Here is a 23540-nt window from a genome sequence, read left to right on the forward strand (position 1 = left end):
ACCAGTGGACATGAATAACTCTTTCTGTGAAACAACTATAAGGGTTTCCTCACCAGCCAAAGATATCTGGCAAGCAAATAAACAAAGTTCAATGGACAGTTGCATAAATATGTGCGGCATTGCTGATCCATTTACAGATCTTGCCACATGCCTATTGATTGACATAGAGTAGGGTGCAATCAGTGGGAATTTTGATAAGAGAAATATAGAGTCCATGACACATTTAAGCATTATTATTCCTATACTTGCTTTTTTCTCTTACTGTATTTTTATATCGATATCTATGAAGATTCTTAATATTGAAGTAAAAAATGGGGGTATAGGCATTTTTAGATTATTCAAGTGACATGTTTTGGGTAGGAACCTTAGCAACATCAAGTTACTTGATTATCAGTAGTTGTTTTTTCTATTATTTTTGTTCCCAGGCCAGTGAGATATTTTGACATTAAATCATTCTTTAACACAAGCCCTCCTAAGATTAAAAGCTGTCTTCTTTGCTTCTTTATAGAATGCCAGAAAACTAAATTGGGTGAGTACAGTGGTCCACTGTAGAATGGTCCACCCATACAGAATTCACTCCAGGGTGAGATTTTCAAAAGAGCTCAGTGTCTACCAATTCCTATGGAGGACAATGGAAATTGCTAGGGGCTCAGTGTCTCAGTTTCAGGGTAACTGCACCTCTATTCCCCCCTCTGTAGTCCACTCCAGGAGTGCCCAATCAGGTCTGAGCTCTCCAGCTGTTATCTTGTCTCTCTCCTTTCTGACTGGGTGTTTTATGGTTCCACAACTCCCTGCCTTACATTGTGATATCCCCAGCAAGCCCGTTAGCCTAACAGCCAGTGTCTGTGCTTTGCTTTTTCTCCAAGGGCTATGAACAGCATATTACTAACAATTACAAGTTACAGAGACAACATTAAAAAAAACTAAGAAAGTTCTTATACTCATGCTAAAATCTTAATAGAGGTCACTTGTCAGCCTTATTCTAGAGCAAGTGTTGAGATAGAAGGTCCTGTCTGTTTGCTGGTTCAGAAAAAAAGCCCCAAGTCAGTTTAGACCCAGCCTTTTTATGCCAAAAGCCCTTTCTTTAGTTGCTGGAATTGCTATATGGAAGCCTCCCTAAGGGATGGTACCTCTCTGGAAGTGTTTACAACCTTAATCATCCCTCTCAACTGTTTTTTAATTCCTGGAGGAGCTGTGGCAACTCTTCCCCTCCCCAAATTGCATATAATCCCTGGCCAACAGTGATATATCAGTTATTCATAAATTTAATAACAGTATGTTCCTCCAAAGATATTGCATGCAATATCTGTCACACTGAGCTCTTTTGAAAATTTGACCATGTGTGATATCTAAAAAAGACTGTGTGCACATAAACACACACTTTGAAGTTTTTTAAAAAAAATTCGCATAACTTTTCATTTTAATCAAGTCAAACCAAGATTCAGAAAAATATTTAACAGTATTTAATGAATTGCAATGCCACCATCAATAATCAGAAGACAGAACCAAAAATACTGAGTCTGAAAATGTATTCTCTCTAGACACTAACACTATATAATCACATTTTGCATTCACAGAAGCCTTCATCTGAGGATCTCAAAATACTTTATAATATTAATGAATCCAGCACCCCGGATGCTTAATTCATTAATATGATAAAGTATGTCATTATACTATGATATTATAAAGTGTATCCTTATCTCTTGTACATAAAATATCCTGAAACTGACACACACAGATATTAAGTGATGTGCCAGGATCACCTAACAAGTGTGTGGCAGTGTCCAGGGAACTTCTAAACCTATGCCTGACAAGACCATCCTACCCTACTACTTATTGAAATATTGCATTTTTTGCTGTACAAGACACAGAGGAAAGGCAAACACACACAGTGTAATAAGCTAATGTGCAAGACCTGCAATAGCCACCACAGCTAGATCAGCCCCACGGCCTTTCCTGACTATAAGGTTATTCCCCTCGCCAAACGCTACAGCGACTTACTCTAATCAATTATACATCGGTTTGTTAAATGGTAGCCGCTAGTGGAAACCCATCCATCAACCTTCCAACTGGAAAGCTCCCATCTCAACCAGCCAAGGCCCCTCCTCCTTCCTTCGCAGAGCAGCACTACAGGCAGGAAGGAAAAAAAAACAAAGAAAAGCTGTTGTCGGGAGCGCGGTTGGTAAAGGCACTGGAGCAAGAGGAAACCTAACTGACGGCTGCCCCTAACCCCAAAGGGAAAGGACTGCAGGAGCGGGGCATGGACAAGCCTGTCGTGTCTGTGCCTTGCTGCAAGGGACACACACGCGCGCACGCAGGCGCGATCACCCTGGAGCTTTTCCTGTTGTGTAGCAGCAGCTTCAGTGAGTGACAGGCGGAGGCCACCCCCGCCAGCTAATGACACACACGCGCTATTTCCCTGCTGCTGCGGCCTTGAGAATTGTAAAGAAAAAGGGGAGACCCCACGCCCCGCTACCGCTGCTCTCCTGGTAACCCATCGCCTCCTCGGAAGCCAGCCGCGGAGCTGCCGTTGCGGCAATAGCAGGGCGCAGCTTAGAGCTTCCCTCTCCAGCCCACGGTCTTGCCCCACCTCCCCGCCTCCAAGCCCCAAGGCAAATCACACAAGGCGCTTTACTGCTCTCATGGTTGCTCAACCAAGCCTTTAGAACGCTCCGGGAAGAATTCCACCCTCAGCGGCTGCGGTGGCGGTGGCTCCCCCTCCCTGCCCCCAATCCGGCTAATGGGGAGAGCCACCAGAACACCTGGGTGGAGAGGCGGGCGGCAGCTACCTGACAGTGATTGGCAGCCCGGCCTGAGCCAATGGCTGCAAGGGGGGTGGAGATGTGGGAATAAAGCTGAGCAGTGAGGGTAGGTTGCGCCTTGGATTGGGTACAGCTCAGTGGTTGTGTCTCTGTGAGTGAAAGGAGAGACCCTGGGAGGGGGAAGAGACGTATCCAGATCCAGTGAGCAGCAGCAGCCGCCGTCGCCGCTCTGCTGCTGCTGTGGGGGAAGGAAGCATAGGGCTGCTGCATTTGGCCCCTGATTGTGGTTTTGTTTTGGTTTTTTTTTTTTCAGTTTAATTTTTCTGGCTGCGTTCGCCTGTTATTTATTGCAAAATAGATATAAATAAGGAAGCGAGTGGCGTGATTGAGATAAATAATTAACTAGAGGAGGGGGCGGAGGAGGAGGAAGAAAAAGAAGGAGGAGGAGGAGGAAAGCAAAGCAAGCAGCAGGCGAGAGGGGCAGTAACTTTAACCACAGCCAAGGACCCAGAGACACTGACTGGCCGTTTGCTGCTGCAGCAGCCGTCTCAGCCTTGTGTCTGTGCTGTGTGAGGGAGAGAGCCTTTCCCTCCTGCTCCCGGCTGCTGGAAATGTCTGAGCATAAGGCAATTGATCCGAAGTTATCAACGACAGACAGGGTGGTGAAAGGTAAGTGCTGTGCCCCACACAGACGGACAGACAGCGAGCTGTCTGCTTGCACGGCCCCTCCTCCATTTTTTTTTTAATTTGGCTACCACCGTCCTTCCAAGATACTATACGTCTAACCCTCTGCCCCCGGCACAGGGTTTGCTTATTTACTGTGGCTGCAGTGGCTAAATGGACGCGGTGTGTTTGGGGGAGGTGGAGAAGGAGGTGATGGGGGAGTAGTGATAGAAATAGGAAGTGGGAGGCAGCAGGTCAGGGTTGTGTCTGGGGGTGGTAATTTGATTGGGGTTATCTGCACTGTTGACTCGGGTCTGGTTTTGCTGGGGAGATCTGCCTGCCCTGTGCTACATTGCAGCATTTTCTCCCCCTGCCTCCCCCTCTCTGCCTTCAAGTGATTGCACAGGGCTCGCGCGAGAGAGAGGGGGAGCCCCAGCTTCCTTAGTTGCTGGAGTGTCTGAGGAAAAAGGAAGGGGAGGGAGAGAAGCAAGCAAAGAGCCTGGCGCCCTCCCCTCTCTTTCCCTCCCCTCCCCTGGCTACTTCTTCGGGCATTCCCCCCCCCCCCTTTCCCTTGCCCGATCTGGGCCCCCGTGGGTTGGGTGGCCCGGGTTCGGTTCGCACGCGGACTCCGCTGCCCGGAGGCAGATCTGTCCCTGCCTTTCAGCTCCCCGCATGCACGAATATGTCCGTAAATCTCCCGATCCTGACAGCTGGGGCTCTCCTTCCTCTCCCCCTCCCATCGCTGACATCTCTCCTCTCCCCCTTCCCTCTCTCAAACGTGCAGCTTGATGTATGTGACACCTGGAGCCAGCGGTTGATCACAGAGATCTCTGTTCGGGCGGGGACGCTGCTTTAATGTGTAAGAGCCGGGAGCTCTGGCGTGCGATCCTTTATGGTCTATTTCTCCAATTAGGGGAGGAGAATCCGTTGATCTGTGTGTGTGTGTATGTATGTATGTATGTACACACCTAGCCTACCCACCCAGCCACCAGTGCTGGTATGGTGAGAAAGAGCCAGTGCAGCAGTAGTAGGAAGTTCTTTTCTCTCTGTGCGATGCCATCTAGTCCAGTAGCCAAATGAATTTCATTTAGGTAGGGAGAAGTGCCTCTAGAATGTGGAATATTTATCCAGGATCATCCTCTCTAGGAGATGAAAATGCACGTGCTAGCCACATAACACACAATGAACATAGAAGGCAAGCCACTTCTCCGATCATGATTATTATTTATGATTTGGCCTGGTTGAATGTGAAGTTATCCAACAGAGGTACTGTGTGCCCTTATTTCTTTGCGTGTTTGCACATATCTGCATGTGGGTGTTCACCACGAATGAGTATCATCTCTGTGACTTGGCTCCATTTTAAAAACGTACATGAATGTTCTATGAGCTTGAATGCTCTTGTTGTTAATTTGTTTCAAAACATTTGTGACTTTTCATTAGCCACACAAACACTGTGCACAGCAATAAACAAACATTTATTCCTTTATGGAACAAATTCGTGTGATTTAATACATGTATAATCCTTACAGTAAGTGTGCATATTTCATATGTACTTTGGTGTAATACATTTTATCCATCTTAGACTATACACCTGTATTCACCTCCAGATTTTTTTGGTGAAATACAAACTCCAGATGGATTGTGAATGCTTCCAGAATCCAAGAGACTTATGAAAAAATTGGCTCTGTAGTATGCACAATTTTATGTGTTTACTTGAGCATAAACCAAAAACACAACCCTATATAAATCTTATTGAGAGATTCACGTCATTTACATCTTTATTTTAATTTTTTGTTTTTTTCTAATGACGTTTCATAGCTAAAGTTTTCTTTTAAAAACCACACAACAAAAAGGGGGGGGGAGAACCCCAACAAAAAACTCTGTTGCATGTACCATGGTAACAGATTTTTAAAAAATGGAGTTTGTCTTTATTTTGGGAAAGAAGAAATATTTGTCGCATGAGTTAGGCAAATACTACATTGAATCATGGTCCTGCCACACTAAAACAACAGGATTTTTAAAAGTTTGTAATATATCACTAGACTTCTCTGATACCCCCTCAATTATAAATATCACAACATTTTTACAAATATTTTGCATAATGCCTAGAGTACACTAGTAATTTGGGGGTTGAATGAAGATTTCTTCTTACGTTTTGTGTTTTGACTCGGTGCAAATGTAGGATCAAATCCTATGGACTTTAATTGTTAAAATTCATTTTGTGTTAATAATAGGCTCCAAACTTTCCAGAAACACTATTTCTAAGACACTTTCACAGCACATACAGTTAGGAGCTCTTACATTTTTTTTGTCCACCAAACATTTAACACTTTATTTCTTTTATGAAGTATTCATTAAGAGGGATTGAAGGAAGTAACAGAACTTGACCTAAATCATGCTTAGAAGATTTATTCATTCATCTGGCCTGATAGTTATTATATGTCAACATTTTGTACTTAATATTTTGGATTCATTTAACTGGTTCATTCTTTTATTAAACACCAAAATCCAGTTAAATGCTTAAATACAGAACCTGGAGTGAGTAATGCACTGTAAACTCTTAATAGGATTATTTTTATACTATATCATATTCATATTAAGTTGCCTTCACTGAACTGCCTTTTTATTGTTTAGAAGCATAAATGAAGAAAGAGCAATGTTAGTGCTGTAGAATCCCAGGTCCTATATAACAATAGCCAAAGCTGTGGTTTTTCTTTTTCAGAGGTCATTATCTGTATTCTTGAGATGAACAGCTGAATAGCCTTGCAGTGATAAAATTAATAAAAATCAAATATTACTAAAACACAGGTGGAGATAATCATTGAGCATTAAAATGTAACAAAGAAAAATGCATAATTATTTGGATCCTCTGCACTGTGTTCAGATATAACCAGTGTAAACAGTTCTTTTTCTAAAAAAATTGATAAATAGTAAAATGGAACCTTATTTGGGGAAGAAACATTTTTTGTTCATATACGTAGGCTTTGGATTTGATTAATTCTTCTGGCTGCACAACAAGCAGTGACTTTACCAGTCAGGATCTGATAATTTACCTACTGCAAAGCTAGTTATAAACATGACAGGAGATGTCTTGTTATATCAAGAACTCAAGCTAAGTGTGTGAACCTTAGGTAGGAACTACTACATAATAGTTAGTGATGGGTTTGAGAGGGTGAGAATTCTAGCAGTTTTGAACAGATTGACATATTGCTGACACCTGTTGGGTGGTTTTTTGTTTCATCATCTTTTTTTTAAAGATACTGCTGAGGAAAGTGACTCTAAAAGATGAGAAACATCTTAGTGCAAGTAAGTACTTCATACTTTGCCACTCATGGAATTTTTCTAGATTATTACATTGATTTAACTCAAAATAAAATGTCCTCTTTTTTCCCCCCACACTACAGTTAGGTGTTACTGAATGCCTTGTGAGATCATGGCCTTCTCCTTCCTGTGTTGTGTCATATGTGCACAGTGGCTTGTGCTGACAGCTTATTGAGTGAAATCCTAATACCCACAGGTCAGAAACTATAGTACAGTGATCAGTATGAAGAAGTAATTGAAATCTATGTATTAAAGTGGCAAATTTCAAAAGCAAGTGCACTCTTGTAAGTGTTGACAAAATTGCATTCTTGGGAATGGTAGGGAAAGAGTATGCTGGGTGTTAGTCAAGCAATGATTATTTCATTTCTCCTTAAGACAATGCATTCTGATGCAAAGAGGGTTAATAACTTCTTGCAACCGTAACTTAGACTAGTCAGCTTTAGACCATTGGTATTAACATATGAAAATACTCTTTTTTTTACAATGTATGGTTCTGCAAACACGTGTGACTAGTTCAGTGGGATTACTGGATGCCTATGTGCATGTGCCTAAGTGCTTGCAGGATTGAGGCCCATGAAACCCAGTGTTGCTGAAAGGTGCTGGCTTGAAAAACTTATAGACTGAGTCATTCATCTCCCCACAGATGCTGACTAGGTAAGCTTCTCTATGTCACTCTGCTTATGAGCTTTGAGCCCTTTTGTGATGAAAAGGTGGCTAATTATCCACACTAATTTCCCGCTTGAAACCTCTGAAATGAAAGTGCCAATGTGCTAGGTTTGGTCCTGGTTTTTAAGGTGGAGATACCTGCCACTGGAAACTGTCTTGAAAGTACTAACTCATTCCATAAAGGTCACAGAACAGTAGTCTGATGGCAACACCTTTTGATCACTAATGACCTTGGCAAGATTTGAGTTGGTGTCCTAGAAGGAAAAGCTTCTATATCGTATTACCAGTCTCTTCAGAATGGTCTATATTGCATTACAGCCTCCTGAAATATTATTCTAAAGTGCAACAATCCATAATAAAAAAAAACTTCTGAATGCTCTGCGAACTTCCCTCTTCCTCCATACTAAAGATAGCATACAACAAAAGGAGTAATTTAATGTCTGTTTACTATTGCTTGCAAACTGCTATCGTGTTGTGTGATTTTTGTTTGTTTTTTTAAATCTGAAATTAACTGTTTGAGCTGAGTACAAGGACACCTAGCAACTGTGTGTGTGCGTGTGTGCGCGCGCGCGCACGGGTGGGCGGGAATGTGCTTCTTTCAGGTTTATTGCTCCTGGACCTACCCTTGCCATTTTGCATACCAACCTCTGACTTGAAGTGATTGTTCAGTGTCATGGGTAATAAGAAGATATATTTATTTTTTGGGTCAAAGCCTGACACTCTCTGTATTTAAATATCATCTCTTTGCTGTTTTGTCCCTCAGTGTCTCACAAATAAATTAGCTTGTGTAGTTACACAAACATGTGTTCCACAAATGAGTACATTTAGTGGTTATTCTTGATTTTAGGTTATATTCGTGCGTAGGGGTGGCTGGTACATATTGCTATGAGCAAGAGGATAAAGCTCAGTGGAAACTCTGATAATACTTAGAAAAATGAATGCCCTTTTTGTAGGGCAGTGCCTCAAACTGGAATCCAGAGCACTCCCAGGTGTATTACAGAACTGTTCCCCTTTGATGAAGCAAATGTAAGTCTTCAAGCACTGAGATTTCCTGCTATTTGGAGCTGACACAAGGAAATTTTTTTTTTTTTTTTTTAAACCAACTAAATTTTTAAAAACAAGACTTTGCACCCTTTGTGACTGCTTCACATATGTCTTAGATGCTTCTTTGGCGTAAATGCAGTGATGCTCAAAATTGGTGAATTAGCATATACACATTAAGGATGAATCTTATTAAGTGACTTGGACAAAGGGAGATTATAGATATTTCAAATGTTTGTTTTCCCTGAATGGAGTGTTACAAACAGCAGACACACAAAAAAAGGAATGTGGAGGGAGTCACTTGGTGGCTGATATGACATCAGCGCTGAATGCTTTTAATGTTGTCTCAATATTGTCCTAATAGTACACTTGTGTGTAATAAAGCATTGCATTTTCTGTAGGGAAAGTGTGGTCATGTTTTGGAGGGAGGCGATGGATGCAGGAGACAATCTGCATTCAGCAGTATGAAAAACTACTACCATATGGAATTGTCTGCTTTTGACCCACTCTCTTGAAACTTCGTATAAGACATTAAATATGCTCCGTGCCTCTGTTTTGGTGACTTTCTGGTGGGAAATTAAAGATCCCATGGCATTCTTAAAAAAGAAGAGCGAATCTTGACCCATCTGTCCTCTCTCAGTAAAACAAACCATGTAAGCTACAGTGAGGAAAGAATGACAACTGCATACCTGCTTAGTCCCTGCACTACAATTAGTCAAAGAAAATATCTTGGCTCACTTTTTTGTTCTTACACGTATTTGGCCTGATTCTGGTTTCACGCTAGTGTGAAACAGGATTAACTCAGTGAATTCCATCAGTCGAATGAATGCTGGTGTGATTTTGTGTGTGTGTGTGTGTGTGTGTGTGTGTGTGTGTGTGTGTGTGTGTGTGTGTGTGTGTGTGTGTAAAACAGATCCAATATGTGTATAACTTGCACTCTATGTACATAGTATGTACAGCTCGTATTCATGTTTATAATAATATTTAGATATCTAAAGTATCTGAACAAGCAGAGGTATGTGCAGACATTTAACTTTTGACCCCTTTTTTGGGGGGAGGTGGGGGAATGTTCTGTGCCCCCACCCCAGCAGGGGCTTGTTGTCCCCTGCCCCTGCTGTCCCAAAGGAGTTCTGTGCCCTGAGTGATTAAGCAGGGGACTGTGCCCCTGCTTGTGTCCCATCCCCCTCCGCCCCCGGTGCATGCCCCCATGAACAAATTAAATAAATTGAAACAAAATGCTCACAAGTATTTGAGTAATAATGTTGGTGGTTCAATTAGTCATTTAATTGGCTTAACCTTTGTTTAGCCATGAATATTACCATTTTATAGATAAAATCAGTTAGTCAAATAAATCTGTCACATTTTCTGTATCAGACCAGAGGGGTACTCCAGGACAGCATCATTTGTACTGGAATCATTGATTACTGCTTTGCATCAATGGGTTCTTCTTCCCTTGTAGAAACACACTGAAGGGAAATGCATCTGATCTTAATCAGAAGTTTGTTGTCTATCTGGAAAGGTCTGTGATGTGGGGTGGAGAACTGTCAGACGGGGTGGCTTTCTGAATGCCTAGAGGCCAAAGATTATGAGGGAAAGTCTTGCGCAAACCATGGATAGAAAGTTCTCTGCACAACTTACAGCTCCACGCTCTCCTATTCTGTGGTTGGTTCCAAACAGCAGAGGCTACATGCTTTTGCTCCCATCTGTGTGTTAGGACCCGTGAAATGGGAGTTAATGCTGGATGTTATCAATTTGCTGCTTACATTAATGTTGTAACCTGTTCTCCTTTCTGTGGGAGAATGGTGCATAGCATAGAGCAGCTACTCTTAACTTTCTTCTCTATTTCCTCTTTTCTACCCCTAAATCAGGACATACTTGTTTTCATTGCATGCTTCTCTTGGTGCAAATAGACACTTCTACTCTCTGGTTCTCCAATAAATGCCATGCAACAGAGAGCATATGAATAATGAGATTTTCCTTCACTGGGTATCTTGGGTTCACAGCATTTACGTCACTCCAACAAGTTTCAGAAGCTTAAGCAGGCCCCTGTTGTTCAAAAAACCTTTAGAAATACCAGTCTGAAAATTCAGTTCAGCCATCATAAATACGTAAGTGATGGTAGTTTGCATTGAACTGCTTTATTTTTCGATTTTTTCAATGTGGCCTTAAAATTAAAAGTGCCCTTTTGTAACCAGTTTCTGTATAGTCACTTTCTTATGTATTTTTAAAAAGTACAAAAGAGAGCCTTAAATCTGGGTTTGATACTTCATTTAAATATCAATACTAGTTTTGTTAAGAATGCTTAGGCAAATTGAAATAATATCTTGTGTTAAGGGCTGTATTTCCCTTTGGTATCTGCGAAGAAGTATAGGAGACACATTTTCTGTATTATTTATTTCTAAAAAATATTTTAAGGGGTATTTAAACAAATATTATGGAAGGCTTTTTTTTTTTTTTAATTTATACTGTGTGCCCTAAAGGAAGCCACAACTTTCTAAAGTGAAACCCACTTCAAGGAGACCTCAGATAAAAGAATCTGAGGATGCACACGTTTTATGTGGTTACAGGAGCTGAAATTAAGATGTTACTGTGCATCACACCAATTCTTTTAAGGTGAACATTTACAGCCATTTCCTCTTCTAATGAGTCGTATACCTTGCCTTCCTCCTAAAGGATCATTGATGGCCTATTAGTCAATTATGTAATCCTGAAGAAGTGTATGGCCCCAACCCTGCACATACTTAAGCATGTGAGTAAATGTATTCATATGAATGTCTCAGTTGCACTGAATAACCAGCTATTCAGACTGTGGATCAAACATATATTAAGGTTGCATGGGAAGTACAGCTCTGTTTCTTTGACTTTCTTTTCACTTACTGTGCTGCAGAAGTGGAAATGGAGGAGCAAATGAATGCTTTCTTTGATTGTGAACATTATTTCTAAATGCTAAAAACCTATCCTGCTGCTCTTCTCATTTTTTCCCCTGCTTACTCCTCCACCAAAAAGTTGATACTGTTGGAATAACACCTCTAGAGTAGTACCTCTTTGACACAGTAATTTGCATGCATTTTGAAACTGACTAAATCTATTTTTATAGGCAAGGTTAGGCATGTTAAGGTTGGCATAGCAACACTGCTGTATGAAGAGAACTTGACTCTTATTTATTTAAGATTTAACCAGGATACCAACATGCATTCCAAATAATATCATTTATTTGTGGATCCTGGGGCAAAAATTCCAAAAGACAGACACACAAACCAGTGGTTTGTGATTATAAGGTAGTTTACGTGATTTATTTATTTATTTATTTTGAGGATAAGATGCCAACTCTGACTGCGTTTAGGTCAATGAGCATATAGGGGTTTCGGGAATAGAAATATTAGATACCTATGCAGCTGGGATTCTCAGCCTTTTTCTTTCTGAGGGGCCCCCAACATGCTCTAAAAATTCCATGGCTCACCTGTGCCACAACAACTGGTTTTTCTGCATATGCATTAGATTAAAAGTCAGGGCTGGTGTTGGGAGTAGGAAGCAGAATAATTGCTAAGTTGCTTGGGCTTCAGCTTCAGCCCCAGGTGGCAGTGCTCTGGCTTTAGCCCTCTGGCTTATTTTGGTGGACCCCTTGAAACCTGCTCACGGCCCCTCCACGGGGCCTCAGACCCCTGGTTGAGAACCACTGCTTTACAGTACAATGCATTTTACCAAAGCTTGGAAAAAAAAAAATTTCCCCGATGCTTCCTAGCCTGAGGACTAACACTGCTAGCTAGGGTGAAAAAAATTGTGCAGCAGCATTCCCTGCAATTTAAAGAACTAAAGTCTCTCTCTCTCTCTCTGTCTCTGTGTGTGTGTGTGTGTGTGTGTGTGTGTGTGTGTGTGTGTGTGTGTGTGTGTGTGTGTGTGTGTGTGTGTGTGAAGTTAGTCACAGCCTCCTTTGTTTTCAGTTGGTTTCTCGCTCTTCTTCCCTCCCCTGTTCTTTCTTTCTGTCCCTACTTTGTGCTCTTTTCTTCTCTCGCTTTTCTCCTTCTCTGCTAACACTGTAGACTTGTGTTCTCCTCAGTCTGGTAAACACGTATGTATGGTGCTTGCTTTTAAGCAAAAATAGTCTCTTTGAAGTCAGTGGGGCGACTCACATACTTAGAGTTTTATGCACATGTATGTTTACAGGATTGGATGATTAGACTGTAGGTTCCTTGGGGCACAGCCCAGTTGTGTGGTGTTTTGTATCTTCTGTGAGGCACCTAATACACTTGTAGGTTCTGGAAAGTAATAATTGTCACTCTCTCCTATCCGCCCACCCAGTCATGTGTGGCTTGGAAAATGTCAGACACCTAGAGCTGGAGCACTAGACTGAGATGAAGATCCAGGGACGATGGTCAGGTGAGAAGCTAAGCCCTCCCTTCCACCTCCTCCAGCTGCTAGGAAATGGGGGAACACCTGCCAAGTGGTGTTTGTGGACCTTATTCAGGGTTCTGTTTAGCTCTGGTTGTAGGTCTCTAATCTCTTTAAAACCTTCAACATCAGGTAGCTGCTAGAAAAGACAAGATCTGTTTTTCTGTGTTCCCTCCAACCCCCACATACAAATCCATCAAATCCCAGAGTCTCCTGGCTACTGTGACTGGGGCCTGGTCTACACTTACGTTGAAATTTGGTGGCAATCGACGGGAGTTATGCAAGCTACGCAGAGTAGCTTGCGTAACTCCCGTTGACTTTGTAACTCCTCTTCTACGCGGTGTCTTCACTGCGCTGCACTGACGGGAAATGCATCACTTGAGGGGGTGGTTTTAACAGGTCGACTTCCGGATCGATTGATCAGGTCTTCACTGACTGCTCAGTCAATCTGGATAGATCGATCTGATGACGGCGAATTTGCCGCCATCAGTGAAGATGTACCCTGGGTGATGCTCGTGTGGGGGTGCATGCCTGCTATCTTTTCCTCCAGCCTCTGACTTTTGCATCTTCTCCTTCTAATGACTGTCTCCCATGTCTGCCTCTGCAGTTGCTCATATCTTTTCCCAGAATCTAATAGAGGAAAGTTGACTTGACTCTTGTGGTTTCATTGTTGCTCGTAAGATGCTCTGTAGCAGCACTGAAAACTCTCAGCATGCCTGTCAGTTTTTCCAGTGTGGGAAAAACACTAAGCAGTAGCCTTGGCACTGAAGCTGACTTTCTGCACACTTCAGAAGACTGCACTGCCTCGGTTTACATTCTGCTCATGTTGGGAAGGTTACCTGTGTGACAAAATGGGATATATACATATACATTAATGGGGGAGGTAGGGAAGCTTACTTTCTGCAGAAATTAATGGTATTCACCGAGGAAAGTTTCTTGATCACCATAGATAAGTGGATTTTTCAAGTCTTGCTTCTTACACTTCTAAACATCCTTGGTATAGAACATATTGTACAACAGCCAGAGGGGCTGGGGAGGAGGAATTATGGTAAAAGGCATATTAAGGGATTGATTTATTTTGGTGAAGTAGAAGTTATTTTTCCCAATCTTTTTTATTTTTTTTTTATTTTAAGAGGCAGAACAATATAAAAGGGGCATATTTAGACTAATAGAACAGAAAATCTGATGCACTAGAGAGTTGTCAAAATGAAAACTGCAGTAGTAATATAAAATATTGCATCATTCAAGCCATTATTGGGATAATATGATATGTCAGTCTTAAAATCTACATTATATTTTATTAATTTCCCCATCCATCATTTAGGGAGATTGCAGCTTAGCCAATTTAGAGCAGCTCATTACTTGTATAGCTCAAAATACAGTACTATTTGCCTTGCATTGGCTGAATTATTGTGAATAAGCATCTTGTTGTATTTTGGTTTCTTTCATGAGTTCTGCTACACGTAAGATGAGGTAAAAATCCAAAGTCTACAGATGGTGTGGGACGTACTCTTCACTGAAGATATCATTATGACTATTGAATACATAAATTGGTGATGGAACAAGTGCTGATGAAATACTTCATTCTGCTACTACCTCATTCTAAAAACAGCCTATGCGGTATTGTCATGAAAATGAAACATATTTTGAATTTCTGATCAGAACAATGAAAATAGAATGTGCTAACAAATGCAGATTGTGGTAGTGCAGATAGACTTTACGGTTCACACAAAACATTGTTCAGTTTAGTTACCAGAATCCTGAGCTACCCTGTTTGTCTTAATTCTCTGTGAGACTTTCAAATTTGGTTTTTTATTTTTAAGCTTTTGTGTAGACTTACATAGATTGTTTGTTTATTTCCTGTTTTAGGGCCATTTATCCAGACTAGAAAGGATTTTCTTCCAACAGAATGGGCATTTCAAAGCATGAACATGCCAATCACGTCGCTAGTGATTGGCAACTTTAGAATCTCCTACCTTCTTTTTCCATTGCTGTTTATGGATATAAGCGGTACTTTATTTATTTTGGGTGGGTGCTTTTTGCCCCTAGCATCTCTAAATGTAGGGGAGAGTGTGAAGTGTGTTTCCATTTTACATCCAGCTCAAATGTATTCGTTTTTAGAATATATTGCAAAATTGTTAAGGTATAAGTTCTCATTCGTACTCTCTCTTCGTGCGCCCCCCCTACCCCCCCCCTCTCTGATTTTTGCAGGCTTTGGTGGCTTTCTTAGCCTATAAAATAGAAATCACTGCAATTCCCATAAGGACTTCCTGGTCTTGAGTTTTATAGCTTTTTGAGACTCTACCTCTCTCTTCTCCCAGCTTTTCAGTTTGATTGTTCTCTCTGAGTTCTCTCAGGGTGTGCCTCTGCACTAATGGCTTCTGCCAGCTCTCTGCACTGCTGCATGTGTGGGTGAACAGAGGTGACCGATACTGGTAAACTTATTCTAGAAACAGCAAGAGTTGATCATGGGTAAATTCTAGGTTCCATAGTGAATCCTTATGGACATCTTTACTTTTTCCCTTACAACTTTCTGTCTAGATGTCAGTGTCTCAGCAGAAGGGAAGGTGGGCCATACTGGATCACTCACAAACTTTGTTCATACATCTGTATGTGTGGCTCCTGCTGGTGCCTGCCCCCTTTAGTATTGCCCCACCTCCAAGAATGCATACGTATATTTCTACGTCTGTTTAAAAATTCATTTTGAAGGATAGGTTAAAGTGAGAGAATAGTAAGGTTTCCTGATGGTTCTGCTTTTGAACATGGAGATTCTCAGCAGCAGAGATTACTAAACAAGGAATAATCAACCCAACTTCTACAGAAAAGTTTATACATACTTTAAAGCTCTTAGCAGGGGAATTTTCTGCAGTTACATCTCAAGTGAACTTAGTCTTGTTTTTGTAGCACTTTTGTCTTTTCTTAAAGAAGAAGCTGGAGGAGTAAGGGTAAAGAATCTAAGAGTTTAGGGTAAAGAATTTCAAAATAGTTTCACTAGTTTACAGGTTTGTATATTTGAGATTGGCATTCACATACAAAGCGTTTAATCTCTACTTCGTTAGTTCACAACTAGCCCAGGTTGGTAGTAACTAGCATTTATTTGAATTACCTGGTCTGTAGTGTGTGAATTGAGTTGATTCTTGGTGGGGCCTTGTCTAACTGCAGATTTAGTGCCTGGCAAGCCTGGCAAGGGGTGTAAATGTGCAATGCACAGGTCTGCTGTGGTCTACATTGCTGTGTGCACCGTGCTGCTGCGCACTGAAAATGCTGTATGTAACTTTCAGTGCGCAGCAGCAGGGTGCACATGGTGACATAGGCCTTGTCTGCACATGCACTTATTTCGACTTATTTTGTAGCTCAGGAGTGTGGGGGGAAAAAACCCACCCCTCTGAGTGGAATAAGTGCTTGTGTGAACAGCGCTGTGTTGGTGGGAGAGACAGCTACCGCAGCTCATTTAAGTGATTTTATTATGTCGGCAGGAGAGCTCTCTCCCTTTGACACAAGGTGGCTACACGAGCACTCTTACAGCGGCCCAGCTGTACCGATACAGTTGTGCTGCTGTAAGTTTTAAGTGTAGACTAGCTCATAGTCTGGCAGGCTAATGTGCTGTATGCTTACACCCCACTTTGCTGCACAAGCCATTAGTCAAATTCCGAGTTGGTAGGTGGCTGCTCAAAACGCTGTCAGTTGGCGGACTCAACAAAGGATCTAGAGATTGAAGGGGAAAAGACTGACCTACCCTCTCATGACTAGACATAGTCATTCCAGTCCGGGGGGGGGGAAGGGAGGGGAGGGGTGTGTGTGTGTGTGTGTGTGTGTGTGTGTCCTCCCTCATTTTACAAATGGGAAAACGTGTGGCTTCCATGTCTGGTGGCAGAGTTGTGAAGTAAAACACAGGTCTCCTGACTCCCAGTCTCTCTCTCTTAATCCACAGGACTATGCTGCTAATAGGAGAACGTGGGTCAGTGGAGTAAGATGGCTGACTATGTGGCATACTTGCACTGAGGATGACTGGAAGGTTTTAGTCTCCTGTCACGTATATCAAGCATTTTTGAATGCCAAACATGCTTAAATTATATTAAAATTAGGAATAATCAAAAAAGCTAACAGAATGTTGGGAATCATTAGGAAAGGGATAGATAATAAGACAGAAAATATCGTATTGCTGCTTTATAAATCCATGGTATGCCCACATCTTGAATACTGTGTGTAGATCTGATCTGGACTTTTCAGCTGGGAAAAGAGACAGCTGAGGGGGGATCTGAGAGAGGTCTATAAAATCATGACTGGTATGGAGAAAGTAAATAAAGACGTGTTATTTACTCAGTCTCATAACACAACAAGTAGAGGTCACCCAATGAAATTAATAGTTTAAAACGAACAAAAGGAAGTATTTCTTCACACAATGCAGTCAACTTGTGGAACTCCATGCCAGAGGATGTTGTGAAGGCCAAGACTATAATGGGGTTCAAAAAAGAACTAGATAAGTTCATGGAGGAGAGGTCCATCAATGGCTATTAGCCAGGATGGACAGGGATTGCTGTTTGCCAGAAGCTGGGAATAGGTGACGGGTTGCATTGGCCACTGTCGGAAGACAGGATACTGGGCTAGATGGACCATTTTTCTGACCCAATATGGCCATTCTTATGTAATAAAAAATCCATAGCTTTGATGTTTTGACTTTTTTAAAAACTCTTGCATCACTCCTGAATGAACATAAAGTATCAAGAGCTCCGACAGGTAGAGTAGCAGCATAAGGTTGTTTTTGTTTTGTGCTTGGCTTGTGTTTGTTTAAGTTTCAAAGCAGGAAAAGAACTTTTATTTGAAATTGAAAGGAACAAGAAGAGTTAATCCATGACTTTAAAGAACTGTGCATTAGGGAACACCAACTCCCAGTTCTCTTTAACCTGGTACTGTTATTTCCCTAAGGCCATGAACTTCAGGTGGCAGCTGTCTGGCAAGTAAACAATATTTGCTGTTTACTACATAGAGATTAGGGATATTGCTCTCATTAAACTCAATCAGCGTGTTTACTTTTTTGTGGTATTAGCGTCCCACAGTTTGTATCACCATTTCACAGACGCTACATTGCTGTAGTATGTTATTAGCTTAGGCTAATCTTAGAAATACTGTCCCCTGCATCTAATAAAACCACAGTAGAAGGCTACTCTGTAGCTATCTTTTGATTATTATCCGGTTACCATGTTTTTTTGACTGGATAATTAAGATGCCATGAAACTTTAGTCTTGCCTGACGGGAGCATTTGGTTTTATAGCAGCTGCAGTCACACCTAGTTTACACTCTCTACAATAACTTTAAAAAAAAAATCATCATGTGACTGACTTAATTGTTGGAGATGCTGATAATTTACATGCAATGATCAAATCTATATTTTGTACTGAAAGGCCGGTAGACTCTTTTTTTAATCGTGCCGGCTAACGAGAGCCAGCCAATGACATTCAATAGCAAGAATGCATTGATAGATGATGATCTGCCATGAATTTGCCAGTGTTGAAATAGTTTCAAGAGATCTTACAGCTGAAAGTGATTTTAAAATAAGGTGACTGCTCAGAGAGAGCAATTTTGTGGTGCCATTTGCAGTGCTCTTTAACCCGAGTTTCTCCTAAGTCTGCAAGGGAAAATATCTTTCTTGATGTTTCTCTGAAAGACCCCCTCAACTATTTAACTTCTTAAATCTATTGGAAAATGGCTTTATCTGTGAGCAAAGGGATGAAGATGTAAAGCAGGGGATTTTTCCCTAAGATTGTTTTAGAGGGGTAGCCGTGTTAGTCTGTATACAGCAAAAAAACCCCAAAACACGAGAGTCCTGTAGCACCTTAAAGACTAACACATTTCTGTGGGCATAAGCTTTTGTGGGCTGCAACCCGCTGCATCTGACGAAGTGGGTTACAGCCCACGAAAGCTTATGCCCACAGAAATGTATTAGTCTTTAAGGTGCTACAGGACTCTCATGGTTTTTTTTAAGATTGTTTGTTTGGGAGACTTTTTTGGTCCTGTTGATGCAAAGAAGCTATCCTATCCTGATGCCGTCTGAGATCTTGAGCTCTGCAACTGCAACCAGCTGTCAATTTGTGCCATGGGTTACCATCTGAAACTGCCACATAAGCTGCCACAAAGCTTTATCTGCAGATGTATAAAATATGTCAGGTTTTCAGCCAGTGTCCAGAATTGCACTTGTAGGTTTTATTTTAATGTGTAAAGAGTTGTACTATGTGTATCGTCTAAATTGGGTAGGCAGACTAATTATTACTCAACCAAGCTGCTGCCCAGGATCACAAACATAGTAATTATGCGAATGGATGAGCTTGTGCAAAACTAGACTCTGATCCCACAATGACTTCTAAGAATGTGGACCCCAGTGGGGAATTCGTCTGAGCACAGCAGTCTGTTTGTGTGCATCTCTTTGCAGGATTAGGGCCTTAGAGATCACCCGAATGAAATAACAGAATATCATTGGCTTCAAAAGCAGTAGCTCTACCATTTTTTGCTGAAGGAAAATCCTTGTTAGTATCAGATCTTTTTTTCCCAAGCTTTCAGCCACAAAAAAGTCAATTTTTATAGCAGTTGAGAGTAGGTGCTGTCTAGACAGACGAATTCATGAAAACATTTTTTAGTGTTTCCACTACAGAATGAATCACTTTATTTTGGGTTTTCGTTGATAAGTGTGGTGCATACCTCTCTGTATTATTTCCTGTAAATTAGAAACATTCTTTTTAGGGCTCGTTTTTGGCTCACAATCTTCACTTTTTCTGAAAAAACCTCCATTTTTTTTTTTTTTTTTAGATGCAGAATTCTCCTTATTTTTCCCCAAGAAAGTAATTTATAAATAGGTGAATAAATCCATCGGTCAAGTAACATAGTAGCCTTTTTTTTCTAAATATAAGATTATTTTTCAGTATTATAATCGCTGAATAATTGTTTTCATGCAGCCCATTAAGGCAATTTTTGTTTTGTAAATGGGGCATTCTGAAAACAACTAATGAATAGAACTAATGTTGTTTTTTCACCTGGCTTTTTAGTCACTGGAGCCCTTACTTAAAAGAAATATGCCTTTGCATGTCCTGAGTGTGCCAAATACATTGCATGATGAGCACAAATTTTCATCATTAGGCAATTCTTCAGAATTACCTATAGCAAGGCAGGGCTTGCTGAAAGTTTCTGTACTATACTGACTTAAAACACAATTTTAGCGTGGCCAGAAAAAAATACACTGAACTGCTTAATTGAGACTGTTCTGTATCCTATAGTGTTCTGTAAACGTATTAAGTCAGAATTAGCACCAAAAAAACCCCCCAAAAAACCCAAACAAACAAAAAACCGAAACCCACAAATGGAATATGAAGGAGTTTAAAGAGAAACTTGACACTGATGCGAAGTGAATGGGGTTTTCTTTCCTGGGGGCTGTTTTGTAGGCTTAATAGTGGTCATATTAATTCTTCCACCAGTCTGGGGAGGTCCTATTCCTGCAGCATTGCTGACACACTGCTCCCTTTTTTCTAGATTCCCTTATAGCAACACTTTCGTTCAGGATCCTGGCAGGACCTTGGAAATCCTCTTGAGTGTGTTGGATACAGGGCAATGTAGTTAGAAATTAAAATTGGCTAGTGAAACTTGATTGGGAGGTTGAATTTTTTTCTAAGTTGAGTGTTACTCTGGTTCTTATTAAAACATGTTCTACAAAGGTAGGAAGTACAACAGAGGGCAACCAGAAAGATAGAGGGGCTGAAGGCATTTAGTTGTCTTCCTGTTCCTAAATCCTGTCCGTCCCTTGAGATGTGTACCTTCTTTTGGAGCCAATAGCTGATTGATCAGTCAAAATGTCTGTCAGTGAAGCAGGTGCAAAAGGCAGCGCTCGTCTGAGGACTGCACCATTCCTGCTCATTCAGACTAAACCTTTGCTTTTTCCCCTATTTAAGGCTGCATTGAGATTTGCACTTAAAACAGGACTAAGGTGTATGATAAAGGCCTGTTGCATGACGCTGCAATTTATCGCCTCTACCTGTGTGGGCTGTTAAAAATGAACGTGTGCATAATACACATGCACAGAAATTTAGTCCAAAAGAGGTTAATCGTTTATATAAACAGTGATTTGAGTGGACTAATTTTTTTCACTTAAAGCATTCTTCCCAAGATCACAATTATGGGGGAGGAGAGAGGAGGAACTCGGGATATTTTGGGTCTCTTGTGGTTTTTATTTTTGTTTTTGTTTTTTCTCCTGCCAGGCCTCAAGTTCCACCAAGAATTGCAAGAACTGACATGGATTTCTGTTCATGGTCATTGCCACAGGCAGGATACACTCACTCTTACTTTGCTTTCAGAACAAGCCAATCAGCAGGGAAAAGTTGATTAGGAAGTACTGTTGGCTGCTAACAAATACACCGTTCCAAAGTTGATTTTGTTCTTAGTGGAGACAGTATAAACTATCCTGCTAGATGATTGCACTACTCTTTATAAAGTGATGATGGAAACTAGAGAAAATCCACATCTATTGCACTGACATTTGTGTTTACAACACACATAGTGTGTATCCTTGCAGAGAGATGAGAAAGCATAACTTAGCGTTCCTGGATGCACAGAGTTAAGTGTTTTGCCCAAGGTGATCCTGAAAGTTGGCACAATTAGGAGAAAACCTAGGGCTCCTGACTCCAAGTCCAGTGCCTTGTTCATTAGATCAAGCTGCCTTTCAACACTGAAGGGAGTCTTCCTCTAAGTCATTCTGATATTGTTTTGTGTAGAAAAGTCAGTTGCATCAAGCATACCCAATTACCTGCCAAGCATTCCAAGGTGCAAGGTACTTGGAGCATGTATTTGATTGTCTTGGTATGTGGTATTCATCTCTAAGACTGTGATTGCTTCCAGAGAGGTTAGGATGTACTCTTTAAATGACATGGGTTGCCTTATGAGTATGAACTTCAATTTCAATAGAGTTTAGTTGGGTTTCAGATGTATTTATTTGGCCTTCCAGATCTGGCACTTGGGTTGTAAGTCTTCTCTAATTAGTTTTCCACATAAGTGGGCACTACTTCCCTTTTAGAATGGGAAATATTTACAGCCTTTAACAGTCATACTGGAGTTACTTCTGAGCTTCAGAAAATGGGCAGGTCGGTCACCATGCAGTATTTAACAGTCTCCTTTGTATGTTGGAGGCAGTGTCTTGGGGCTTTGTTTTGTTCTTATCTGCAAGTTGTGTTTCCCTGATTACTGTCTCCATGACAATTTTCTTTCTAACTTTGGTGAAAACCCAAAATATCTTCACCATCAGGAAATAAACATGAAAGGCTAAAACATCCCGTTCGAACAACTACTCAGGGGCATGGTCACCTATTCCCCAAAGTCTTCTGTAGATCCTGTTATATCTTAAATCAGACAGGGTGTGCGTCACTCTGGAATATCCTCCGACTTTGACTGTGGTGTTAGGCGCACAGCCAAACAAAGTAACACAATCCTTGAAGACTGGCTATATCCCAGTATGGTACATGCAGTTGTACTTTATTGTGGCTGTAAAATAGGTGTGTGTGTGTGTGTGTGTGTGTGTGTGTGTGTGTGTGTGTGTGTGTGTGTGTGTGTGTGTGTGTGTGTGTGTGTGTGTGTGTGTGTGTGTGTGTGTGTAAGGGAAATGTTAATGGTGATTATGAATTGTTACTCAAAAACAGTAGTTACAAGCTCTAAAAACATTTTGTTTTAAAGGCAGGTTTTTAATTTTATATTATTTTTGTTTTTCATTTTACAAGAGTAAACAATGCATTACTTTTTTTTGTATTACCCTGTGAAGTCAAAGACCTATCTTGAGACACTAGTTTCAAGCAGTCTTCACTGGATTCTTTGAAAACTTCAGCCTAGAAAACAGACGTTCCCGTGTGCTCCAAATTGAGGAAATTGAATGGATTTAGCTAAAACAAGAAAATCACTACAGCATCAAAAAGGGGAATTAATAAACTCCCATGTGTAAACTCATTGGAGAAGAGGCAAGAATTTAAAAGAGGAGCCTTCCTTTTAAAGACTCATTGAAATGCTTGAGAACTCCTAAGCAAGTGTTGAAATTAACTTTTTTCGTAACATTATACAACTTGCTGTTTTAGTAAAAATAGGGACTGGGAGAGGGTTTTGTTTGTTTGTTTGCAGAACAGGTCCTACTCTTGATAGGAGATACAGGCTTTATAGGGGAAAAAGTTTAATTCAGAAGTGGAAACCCATTTTTCCTTTTCATCTTGTCTTTTACATAAATTTACTGAGTGTTGATTCTTGATGTGATGGGCAGAACAATGAGAACAAGTTGTGCTGACAGGTGAACGTGCTCTGAGTTCTAGCATCCCTGGGTAGCTCCAGAGCTCTTGTGAGAAATATCAAGTTGTAACATGCACAAGAAGTCAAAGCAAGTTTTACAAATAAAGCATGTCATTCATCCTCTGGAGTAGTCATAAAGGCCTTCTGAATGGATGCTAGATTTTTTTTTTTTTTTTTTTAAGGTGCTTTGAAAGAATAAAAATCTGAAACTACAAAAACATCTTGTTGACCTTTAAAAAAAATTTGTTTTTGTAAAGCTAACTTCCAAAAATACAGAAGAGAAGAAAAGTGCAGATGAGTTACAGAAAATGAAAAATAGTGGGGTGGAATTTAATATTTGTGTATATAAATATTAAAACACAAGTATGTGTATTTTATAAAATGCTTAATTCTCAA

General features: G+C 40.8%; 1 protein-coding gene across 3 annotated transcripts in view; it reads left to right on the plus strand.

The window, feature by feature from the left end:
- The first annotated feature begins 2899 nt into the window (after positions 1–2899).
- The window catches only part of PPP3CA (protein phosphatase 3 catalytic subunit alpha), a 282859-nt gene continuing 262218 nt past the window's right edge, over positions 2900–23540 (plus strand). For 2 of the 3 annotated variants that reach the window (XM_067553578.1, XM_067553587.1), the window contains exon 1: positions 4528–4691. In XM_067553578.1, coding sequence (XP_067409679.1) covers positions 4538–4691 — 154 coding nt within the window. In that variant the 5' untranslated portion in view covers positions 4528–4537. Of the gene's footprint in view, positions 3432–4527; positions 4692–23540 lie in introns of those variants that run through there. The other variant, XM_067553595.1, reaches the window with a different exon arrangement.

The sequence above is a fragment of the Emydura macquarii genome, unplaced genomic scaffold (genome assembly GCF_026122565.2).
Source record: "Emydura macquarii macquarii isolate MOO-44397 ecotype Brisbane River unplaced genomic scaffold, CSIRO-AGI_Emac_v2 contig_302, whole genome shotgun sequence".
NCBI lineage: Eukaryota > Metazoa > Chordata > Testudines > Chelidae > Emydura > Emydura macquarii.